General features: G+C 39.7%; 1 protein-coding gene across 4 annotated transcripts in view; it reads left to right on the top strand.

The window, feature by feature from the left end:
• Positions 1-6,306, top strand: part of RC3H1 (ring finger and CCCH-type domains 1) — a 446,950-nt gene extending 440,644 nt beyond the window's left edge. For 3 of the 4 annotated variants that reach the window (XM_033915444.1, XM_033915446.1, XM_033915443.1), the window contains one exon: positions 2,170-6,306. In XM_033915444.1, coding sequence (XP_033771335.1) covers positions 2,170-2,320 — 151 coding nt within the window. In that variant the 3' untranslated portion in view covers positions 2,321-6,306. The remainder of the gene's footprint in view (positions 1-2,169) is intronic. The other variant, XM_033915445.1, reaches the window with a different exon arrangement.
• The last annotated feature ends 5,800 nt before the right edge of the window (positions 6,307-12,106 follow it).

The following is a 12,106-nucleotide window of genomic DNA, read 5'->3' as shown; positions in this document are numbered from 1 at the left end:
AGGCAAGACATAATTTTACCGTTCCAGGCATTTACTACCCTCTCAAAAGAATGCTGTCTAGAATACTTTCCTCCATCTTCGTATTATAAATGTCTTTGTTTATTTTCCTTCTAAACATGTACATTATGCTTACTTGAAGGCTATTACAAATTTGAATATTTTTATTGTGAATCTCTTTACTTCGAGGCTTCAGAAAATATATATTAAATTCTGTAAGCTTATAAGTATAGGGCTTATGTTGTGGGCCCGGTACAATTTTGATATCCCTCTGCTGAATGGCTTCCATTCTTTCAAGAGACTATGTTGTGCTTCTCACTTCACTTGACATTATGCCTCTCATGACAGTGTGTCTGCTATCCTTCCATTTCACTGGTGAGAGGAACAAGGCTTGTGCTAGAACATATGAATTGCCATCTCCGGATCAGACCTTAGGTCCATCAAGTCCGGCGATCCGCACACGCGGAGGCCCCGCCAGGAGTACCCTGGCATAGTTTTGGTCCCCATATCACTCTATGCTTCTCATAGGGATAATGTGCATCCAGCTTACCCATACCTGTATCACTCTTAAGGAGATGTGCATCTAGTTTACCCTTAAATCCTAGAACGGTGTATTCCTCAATTACTTCCTCTGGGAGAGCAATCCAGGTGTCCACCACTCGCTGCTTGAAAAAGAACTTCCTGAGATTTGTCCTAGACTGTCCCTCCTCAGCTTCAGTCTGTGTCCTCTTGTCCGTGTCACATTGGACATTGTAAATAACTGTTTTTCCTGCTCTATTTTGTCAATTCCTTTCAGTATTTTGAAAGTCTTGATCAGATCTCCTTGCAGTCTCCTCTTCCCAAGTGAGAACAACCCCAATCTCCTAAGTCGTTCCTAGTCTCCTAAGTCCTTTCACTAGCTTCATTGCTCGTCTCTGCACCCTCTCCAGCAGTTTTATATCCTTCTTTAGGTATGGAGACCAATGCTGGATGCAGTATTCCAAGTGTGGTCTGATCATGGCTCTGTAGAGTGGCATTATAACTTTCTCCGATCTACTCATGATTCCCTTCTTTATCATGCCCAGCATTCTATTTGCTTTCTTTGCCGCCACCACACATTGCACCAACGGTTTCAGGGTCCTATCTATCAGTACATCCAGGTCCTTTTCCTGTTCGGTCTTTCCCAGAGTTGCACCTGACATACTGTACTTGTGTTCCTTATTCTTTCTGCCTAAATGCATCACTTTGCATTTTTCCACATTAAACTTCATCTGCCATTTCTCTGCCCATTTCTCCAATCGACTCAAGTCGCTCTGGAGTTCCTCGCTGTCCTTCCGCGATCTGATTGCCCGGCAAACTTGATGATCTCACTGGATGTTCCTTCTTCTAGGTCATTGATGAAAATATTAAATAAGATGGGCCCAAGTAATGAGCCCTGGGGTACCCTGGGTCACTTTCTCCCAGTCTCAGAACTTCCCATTTATGCCCACTCTCTGCTTTCTGTTCTCCAGCCATTTGCCTATCCATCTTAGTATATCTCCCTCTATTCCATGGCCTTGTAGTTTCCTGAGAAGTCTTACATGTGGAACCTTGTTGAACGCTTTCTGGAAGTCCAAGTATATAATATCCACTGGTTCTCCACCATCAATTTGTCTGTTCATTGTCTCAAAAAATTGAAGTAGGTTCGTCAAACATGATTTCCCTTTCCTGAATACATGTTGACTGGCTCTCATCAGGTTGTGCGTGTCTAAGTACCGGACTATGCTATCTTTGATCAACGCCTCAACCATCTTTCCAGGGACTCAAAGGTCTGTAGTTGCCTGGCATTCTTCTCGATCCTCGATGCTTTACTTTTGAGTACTAACTGCACTGTGAAATCTTGTATCCAGTTCCTGACACCACATGCTTTTACTTTGGAGACTAAAATTTTGTCTACTGTATGAACTGCATTGGAACCTATGGAATTTAAAGCAAAATATATATATATCCTGAATAATCTGCTCTGATACCTTGAAATTCCATCCTCACTCCTGTTCTGACTGAATGTTTTGGAATAATGTCTTCCCACAGTACTCCCTCCCTACAGGCAGTAACATTTCCAGCAGAAGTTTTAAAATGGCTGGAATCCCATTTTATTATATTCCTCTCATTCATGGTTTTTTTTCTCTTCCTCCCCTCTCCTTTCTTTATTAGTGATGTGCCAAATGGATCAACCTTGTCTCAAGAAAATATGAGCCTCCTGTCGAACAAGACTGCCTCTCTGAACCTGTCAGAGGATCCTGTGGCTGGAGGAGACAACAGCGACCCTCAGAGAACTGGAGTTACAGCCTCTTCTGCTTCATAAAGCACTGTCTTTTTCCTCTCAGAGGGAGAATAATATTTTGGGATTATTGGATGCTGGAGGTGGTATCAGTCATATTGCCCTTCATGGGCATCTGAGCCTCCAGAAGTATATTACTAGGTCTGGACATAATGTGCATAACACCACCACTAGCAACATACCCAGCACATAGGTTCACATTAATGCATTTTTTAATAAAAAAAAAAATTAAACAAAACAAATATAAAGATGAAAATTAGCAGTATCTGCAAGCAATTCAAAATTAAATTCGTTTTTGTTCTGTGAATGAACTTTATTTTAATAACTTTGGATGCCTTGGATCCAGGGCTTAAAAAAGGAAGATATTATATATATATATATATATATACTCTGTTTGATTAATTGTATGATCTTAATGAGGTAGATTTTTTTTCCATTTTGTTTGGTTATTACATATCCAGTGTACAATTCAGACCTAATCTTAACTTCTCTCTCCCTCCCACTTTCTCCTATTCCCTCATCTTCCTGCTGGATATACTTTTCAGTGATCAGAAGGAACATGTTGCTAATGCACCTTTGGTAGAAAATGTTCAACAGAATGCATCTGAGGCAGTGTTACCAGTCTTCCCATCTTTCACGTCCATCTGACACTTCTTTTTTCTGGACATTATAACAGTGGATATTGATAGCTTTGTTCAATAGCAGTCACGTAGTGACTACTACATATACAGTATGGTCTGCAATCATCCATTTTCACTTTTTACCAGCGTCTGTCTGCATCCTCTCTCCTATTGTTACTTATTCTTTTTATGAATCATCTTGCCTGATTACTGTGTAGCATCACAGACTAGGGAAATTTGGTAGGATGTATGTAGAACTGTCTCAGCAATTATCAAATTCATATTTACTAACATGGAACATTTTTAAGCAGCAGTTATAGAAGCAGCCACATGCTAGGATTGTTGAAGAAAACGTACCAGCAACCAATTACTCCTAATTGCTTAAGCCATATGCTTTTGTGATTATCACCACAGACCCCCCATAGATCATGCCCATACCAAAAATATTTGTCTATGGAAGGAGTTTAACTGAGGATAAACACACATCTTCAGGAGAAAAAAAATAGGGTACATGAATAAAGTAAGTCCCAGATATGATTTGGAGGGGGTTGTTATTACTTTCCTATTACTTCTTGTCATTTGTGACGTTGAACCAGTGAGTCCCACCTATTTGCTAGTATTTACAGTATGGCTAGAAATAGTATGATTACAGAAAATAATTTTTCACCCATTTCTAGCCTGTTTACCAGTATTTTTATATAATGTGAAGGTCCTTATTGGTGTGGCTACTATCAAAATATCTACTTTTCTGACAGCATTTGAAGAAATGCTGAAGTAAAATAGAGATTTAGTATCTTGAAAAAGCATGGAAAGCACCCCAGTTCCTATTTTCTCCATAGAATATGAATTATTATTGACTAACCAGCATAGAGAAAAGGAGGAGGTTCATAGATATTGTAGATGTATACCCAAGGAAGAAGCATAGCAGCTTCAGACTTTGGTACTACTGATCAGAAAAAAACAGACAATTAAAAATTAACAAGAAAGAAAACATCTATTTAGGGATAATCAGGACATTTTAACATGTTGTCATACTATAATAATTAAAAAAAAAAATTGGCTTCTTTTAGTTATACAGTGTGAGTGCTGCTTTTGAAGTGAGGTCAGTATAAGATGAACTTAATTTTACATTCAGTGGGTCATATGAAAAAACAGCTTTACCCATGGTTCCAAAACAGTCCTTCTAACACTGCTTAATTCTTTTTTTTGCTGGAGATCCCCCTCCGGGCTCTCTGTAAAGATTTATAAGCAAGTAAAAGTTTTGCCTTTGAGTTCATAGTGCTGCACATGTTCTAAGCTTCCTATTGCCATACATTACTGAAAGGCCCTATATCCAAATCTCATTTGGGGTGGTCTTCTCTGTCTGCAGCCACCTTCTTCTCTTTCTTCATGTCCCCATCACACCCATTCTGTTTTCCTCTGGTTCCTGGAGGAGACCACTAACTCAGAAAACACTGGCTATGTAATAACATTGCTTTGGTTGGGTAAAAGCAACAGTTCATTTCTGTTTTTCTAGTTCTGGTTTGTTTTTTCTTAACCCTAAAAATCCTGTCAAAGGTTATATCTGCCTTGGCATAAGCTTTATGTCTGTTATACTGTTGAAATACATTCTAGGAAGATATAATATAGTGGGAATGTAGCTCCATTGTTGCCTACCAGTAGGAAAGTCCAAACTGAACACTTTTTTGAGGCGTGATTCTTTAATTTTGCCCAGTCATGGTACCACGTTTATTATATGCTGTTTCACATTGAATTTGATAATGCCCTACAGACCTGACTGGTCAAGGATTTGATATTCCGATATTGGCTTGGGATTCGAGCTTTCCTTTTTTATTTACGTAAAAAGTTATAATGTATCTATCTATATACATATATATATATGATTATATATATATTTATATATTCTGTGTGTTTTGAGGAATTTTTTCAGTAAGTGCAGAAGTTGCAATGAATTGTTTGGTCAGGTGGTGACAAGCACAAACCAGATATAAGGCATCATGTCTTGTGGTCATTAGGTGTAAAGTACTTTTATACACAGGGAGCTTTTATTTACTAGAGTGCATTAAGTTTTTGCACTTAGCTTATCCTAACAGCAAAACTCGGAGCACATTAGGTGCAAAGGCTGCTGATTGTTAGGAGTGTGTCCAGCACATCCTCTGCAATTAACAAATATATATATTAGTTCACATAGAACCTGGTCGCAATTAGAGGTGCTGAGTGAAGCCATGCTAACTGCCTAAGTAGCAGTAAGTGTGCATTTATTACCATGTGCTCACTGTATTCTGGAACCAACACCCATGATCTGCCTAGTTCCTGTCCTGGTTCACTTATGAACAACTTAACGGACTTTAATAAAAAAAAACCCTTAAGTATTGTGCTCGAATTCTGGTTTCCAAGAGCCTACGAACGTACCTGTATTGGATATGCTACTTTAAGCCACAGCTTGAATTTTCCCTAATTTTGATCCTTTGCAGAAAAATTACCATTTAATCTTTTCTCTGGTTTTTTTTCATGCAAAGTTGTCTGTCTAATGTAACCAGTAGCATTTTTCCCTAAATTTCATCTTGCCCTTTCACATACTGTGCATGAAAACATCTTACTTCCCTTAACTGCTTGCAAACACTGTATGACAGTTCTCCCAGCTGAATTGCCTTCTTTTATACATGATAATGTTCAAGTTAACTTGATCAAGAAATTCTTCAGTTACTAAGGGAGAGACTGTCTTGGTGGCTTACTTATGGCTCCTTTAACAAAGCAACACTACTTGTTAGCATGTACTGAATGCAAAGAAACCCATGGGAATTGAATGGTAATTGGTAGCACTGCTTTGCAAAAGCAGACCTCAGTTTCTATGTAATTTGGCTTCTGTACAGATTGGATCTGCTTTCTCCTGTTCTGTGTTTCTTTACTGTGTACTTTCTGATGCCCACTGTCCTTGCCACCAACCTGCTAAGGGGAATGCCCTTCTGCACAGAACAAACTTGTTCTCTTTTTTCAAACATTTTGTTAATATTTGCAAACACTGATTTCTTCTTGCCAGACCTTTTTTCTCATGGATTTTTATGATGCTGGCTCTCTTTTTCATCCATCTATATATGTTATCACTGTGAAGTTCAGTAGAAGTTTCAGTATAGTAATTATGCTGCACATGAAAGGATAATGGACTTGAAAGGAGCAGAAGTACCCTTGACATGGGACACTTTTTGCCCTCAAAGAATAAGGATAATTATAGGAAACATTTTCTATATAGGGTCTTCTATCCTGTGAATTTATATTCCTATACTGAAGTTCAGTTTTATTTCTGGAATTGCAAAATAAATTTAACACCCCCCCCCCTTTTAATAAACCTCGATAGCGGTTATTAGCACAGGGAGCCGCACTGAATGCTCCACGCTGCTCCCAACGCTCATAGAGTTCCTATGAGTGTCGGGAGCAGCGCAGAGCATTCAATGTGGCTCCCTATGCTAATAACTGCTATTGTGGTTTATTAAAGGGGGGGGGTTAATTTTCACCCTTTGGAGGTAGTAACCTCTCTTTTTATATTTTTTTTTTTTTTAAAGAAAATGTAATAACTATTGAAAATCCTCTTATTTATTTATTTTTTTTTTTGTCTTACCTTAAAAATCCTGCACAGTTGAACTGTTCCTGGAGACTGGTGGATGCCTTTTAGTCCTATCACTAAAAATATTTATTATCTGTCTAATTGTGTGCATTCATTCTATCTCCATTCTACCTAGTAGTGTCTTGATGGTCACCACCTCTCCAATCATACAAAAGTTGCAGTTTGCTGCCTCAAAAACAAAAACCAAAAAACCACAAAAAAAATGGAGCATTCAAATGAATTCGCTTAGCCAATAACTTCTGTGAAGTTGCCTTTTCTAATGATGTTATTACTCATTGATACACAAACGTGGTATTACCCTGCTGGTAGGCAAAAAAGGGTTGTTTTCATGATAGACATGACAAATTGCTTTTTTTCTGTTTAAGGAAGGCCAAAGACTTGTGGAGTTTGTCTTCTACCATAAGAATTGCTTTGTTTTGAAGGGCCTTTTGTTTAAGATTTGTGGAGACTTGGAGGTATTGCAAGCTCTTCTCCCTCCCCCCCCAAACGTCCTGGTGATTCCCAAGTTCATATAAAAGTTCAGGATAAACACAATGAACATGCATGTGTACAAATTTATCTCATGCATGATCATTATAGATATTTGCTTGAAAGAGAACAAAGAATTGCATGACCTTTATTAATCAGCTGGTAGTATCATGAAGTGAAGAACTGCATGTCATGATTGGTTAGAGAACATCATGTGACCCTTTAAAATCTTGAATGACATCAATGAAGGAATCCTTGAAGAAGAGAGGGGTGAATTAGATTAAAAGCTTTTTTTATTTTTAATTCATAAATCCTTCATATGCGGCAAGTCCTGACAAAAAGATACTGAAATGAAAATAACAGTAACTAGAACTTGAGTAAAATATATTTAAAGCTTCTAAACTTTATAACTGGACCAAAAATAATCTAGCAGTATTTAAACATTTACATTTCTGAAAGTTGTTTTTTTTTAACCCAAAGAGTGCATATACCATCACAAAGCTATTTACAATTTGTAGCTTTTGGTTTCCTTTAAAAAGAGGGGGGAGAGGGGAAACAGTCCTACCTAAGAGAATTGATATCCACATAAAAATAATAATTTTAATTTTGCACATCATTCCTATTAGTTCAACCAAAGTCTTATTGATTTTTCTCTGTTTTATCATCCCCTCCCTCTGCCACCCTGTCTTACATTCACTGACTGAAAAGAAGAATCTCCTGAGATTGGACTTACTTATTGTGTCCAAGCAGTCTTTATCCCTTCTTGAAGCCTGAACTTTCCTAGACAGGAAATTCTAATTTATCTTTATTTAATTGAGCCATGTTTGAGGATAATCTTTAGGTGCCCCTAAACTTTTCATTCTGTATAAGCAGAAGGGGAGCAACCCTACTGTATAACTACAGAAAACAGGAGAGATAGAGCCATAAACATGCAAATTTTGAAATCCCTGAGAGGGTGTCACTAGGGACTATCTCTAGACATTATGGACATTTTTGTCTTTTTTTTACCAAGTCAGAGTTAAAAAGAAAACAATAGTGTGAAAGAGTACATAAAAAACAACTTGCTTGGAAACCCCCCTCTATGCTAATGCATATTTTTTCCCTTTACAATAGATATTCTATAGCAAATTTTGTGTTAATGATCTACAGCAAGACACACCAAGCCAGTCAAATTTTCCGGATACTTACAATGAATATGGATGAATAAATTTGCATGCATTGCCTCCATTGTATGGAAATCTAACTTGTGCATACTCATTGTGGGTATGCTGAAAACCAGACTGGCTAGGTATTCCCTGAAGATTATGTTGGAAAATCCTGGTCTACAGCAGGGTTTTCCAACTCTACACCTGTTGGCTGGAATATAGGTTAATTTGCACATTTTATGTACCCTGAAAGACCTATCAATTAACTAAATTAATGGGTGCTCTGTATACCTTATCTGCTTGCAAGCCTCACTTTTGTTTTAAGGTGGAGAACAGTTGGTGAGGGTGGGGAAGAAGGAATATTTGTGTTATGGTTTGATTCCTGAAGACAGATACTCCTAAGTCTTTGGTATCCAAGAGAAAATGTATGTCTAGATCTGTCCTACAACTGGAAAGAGCAGTGGGCTTCTCCCTGTCCCTTTCCTCTGTCCCCCACTTCCTCTCCTGAACAAGAAAGAGGTGATCACTTGGACTACACAGATATCAGCTTCTTTGCCAGTTGTTTGGCTGATTGGATGGCCATTGTGCTCCACATTTTATGCTCCCAGACTGCTCCTGGCATTGACTATAGCTTTGCTTTGTAAAGGGCAGAAGTGGAATTGTGTTTTCCTGTTCTAAAAGCCACAAACGTTTTCCAGTTGTTCGATTCTCTACAAATGTTTACTTTTTATATTATCTGTTAAAGGCTAGCGATTTTTTTTTAATGATCTTCAGGCTTGTACCAGTCTCCCGAGACATTTTGCAGCCATTTATCACCTTTTTGGGGTGGAGTTTAATTTGTGTTTTTTTAAAATAACTTTTTAACATTTTGGTGCATATATATGCTTGGGATAGAGCTTGTGTAATTTACCAATCGTATTGATTGTATGTGATTGTGCCCTGCAGAGGTATATTTAACAAGAAAAAAATAAGAGGAAACTAGAATAAATATGAGAGTCCACGAGATTTGAGTTGGACTAGGAGCAACTTTAGGAACTGAGGGCAGTGAGTGAGTAAGAAATCTGCTCCCAAAACATGTTGTTCCCATAAATTTCTGCATAAAAAATTTGATTTTGGTTTTTTTTTGTTGTCCTTGAGTGCACTTATTGTTAATTGTTAACTGTGCTTCAGCTTCTATTTCTCTTCACCCAAAAGCAAGAGCCTGGAAAGAGAACAGTAAACAATAACTGTTAAATTTGACATTTCTTTGTCCACTCATACCTTTCAAAACCTTGTGAACCTGAAAATATATGAGGAGATAAATAGCATTTACTGCAGTCAAAAAATGTTGAATTGGATGTAAATGTTCACAAACTAATGCTCCACTGTTCTTCAGAGATGATTTGAGTCAATACAAGATATCACTAATTGATGAAGTACTACAAGGAATCACGTAAAAACGTGTATGTTAAAAAAAGTACATATTGAAATCTACCAGCTAAGCCCATCCCAACTTTATTCCTCCAGGCTTTGTCTGTAGATATTTCTGGACAGAAATAATTTAAGTGGGATGTTGCAAAGAGTTGTGTGGGATAAGTTCTCTCAATGAGGCTTCACTGAAGAATTTATTCAAAGCTTCTTGGTGGGGGGCAGACCAGAGCTTTTGAGAGGTATAGAGCCAAACTTAATTTTATATAAAAATATTTTGGGTGTGCATGGCAATAAGATGCAATTTGCTATGTGGTTGGATACAGTGCTGCCTGCAGCTCCCCCATGTGGAACTGACTCAGCTTCCTGTTGCTCCTGCATAATGTTAAAGGCTCTTATGAGTTGCAGATAAAAGGATTTCTTTTAAAGGAGTAAAAGAGGAAGTGGAATCACCTTTTTTGGTTTGTATATAAGATGGAAGTTGTTCACCAAGGTGTTTATCTGCTTTCTGTCAGCATTTATATTAAATGATACATGAATGGAGAACGAAATTGAACTGTCTTTCGGTCTTGATTGAAATCTGTGTATATGTGAGTACTGGAAACAGAATGAAAAGGAGCTGTGTATAATGCATGTAGAGGCCAATGTTCAGCTTTTAATGGTGTTTACAGGTCTGATCTACAAAACTGGTTTTCAAAGGAAAGCTGCAGTAGGAGTTTTCCTTTAAAAATCCACAATGGGCAGGTTCCACAAGGAGTTTTTATCCCATGAATTTTGCAAACAAAGCAATATTGAGTTTAGGGATTTTAAGTTTTGGGTTGTTTTTTTTTTTACCTGTCCTAATTTATATCTCAACACTTCCCCTTTGGGAAATATAGACAGAGATGTCAATGGGCAATAAGCAAACCCCCAAAAATCTATTGTCAAACGCAAAGACATACAACACCTTTTCTGTAAGAACCCAGAACAAAGTGGAAAACTTCCACTTTGGTAATTCAGAATTATGTTGAAAGAAAGCTGCTTGAATATTTGAGTGTTTGTGCATGTGGAGTACGTAATTAAAAAGAATAAACTCTCCTATATATCAATGGTTCTTAAACCTGTCCAGGGGGACCCCCAGCTAATCGGTTTTTCAAGATATCCCTAATGAATAGGCATGAGGTAGATTTGCATATGATAGAGGTGACAGGCATGCAAATCTGCCTCATACCTATTGATTAGGGATATGAATCACTTTTTGATGAGTCACTGTCAGCTATTACCTTTACTTGTATTTAGACTTAAAACACATGAGCTCCAAAGTATTTTTATTGTAAGCAACTTTGCCGTAGCTGTAGGAGGTGACATTTACAAGATAATTCTTAAGGGCATTTTTCCATAATTTTTTAGTACAGTTAAGCCCCATATCAGAGTTCAGTCATACGTAGTTTACTGTCAGGTTGTGTAGTTCTGAGAGTTAATGACATTGGAGCAAGTTGCTTAAAAAAGGGCTAGTATTATGGTCAGCATGTTAGCTGCTTCAGCAGTGAACTTCTTCACCTACAGCAGGCCTGCCTTAGGCTTTTTGTCTATGATATAGCAATGCTCTGTACTTTGATATCCCACAATCCTGTGATGATACAACACACTCATTTGGACCTTTACCTCCTTGTCCTTCCACCAAAACAAAAAAGCAGTCCAAATTCTCTCATCGGCCCAGAAGGTTATTCAACATCCTTCTAAGAGGGGCCTAAGACAACTGGGCCTATTCCGGTTGGCCCAGGCGCCTCAAGCCCCACCTGTGAGCGGGGTTTGAGCCGCCTGCCAGCCATTCCAGAGATGGCTGGCCTGTCAGACGGACGGTCTTGGCACCCATCCGTCCGACCAACAATTTTTAAGGTATGGGGAGAGGGGATTGGCGGGGGGGGGGTGGAGGGCGATTGGGGGTTCGGTCGAGGGGGGTTGCGTCGAGGGCAGGAGGGCCTGGGATCCCTCCTGCCTGTATTTTAGTGGGAGGTGGGGGTTAGGGGTTGTCGCCGAGCCAGGAGGGCTTGGGCTCCCTCCTGGCCAGATCGTGGGGGGGAGGGGGTTGGAGATCGCCGTGCCAGGAGGGCTTGGGCTCCCTCCTGGCCCCTTCGGACTCGGTGGGGGGGGGGGGGGGTTTGGGGAGCGCAGGGCAAGAGGGCTTGGGCTCCCTCTTGCCCTGATGCTGTCGGGGAGTCGGCGGGGCAAGAGGGCTTGGGCTCCTTCTTGCCCCGATGCTGTCAGCGGGGCAAGAGGGCTTGGGCTTCCTCTTGCCCCGATGCTGTTGGGGAGTCAGCGGGGCAAGAGGGCTTGGGCTCCGTCTTGCCCCAAACTTAGTCGGGGGTTCGGGGTGCTGCTGGAGCAAGAGGGCTTGGGCTCCCTCTTGCCCCGATGCTGTTGGAGGTTCGGTGTATTGCCGAGCAGGAGGGCTTGGGCCCCCTCCTGCCCGATCATAATAGCCTGGGGAGGGCTGATCGCTGCAGGAGAGATGGCTCATCTCTCCTGCCAACGATGGTGATCGCCCACCTCCCTCCAACCCGTGGCG

This window comes from Geotrypetes seraphini, chromosome 12 (genome assembly GCF_902459505.1).
Source record: "Geotrypetes seraphini chromosome 12, aGeoSer1.1, whole genome shotgun sequence".
NCBI lineage: Eukaryota > Metazoa > Chordata > Amphibia > Gymnophiona > Dermophiidae > Geotrypetes > Geotrypetes seraphini.
Note: the sequence above shows the minus strand (reverse complement) of the source record. Positions and strands in the feature narration are given on the sequence as shown.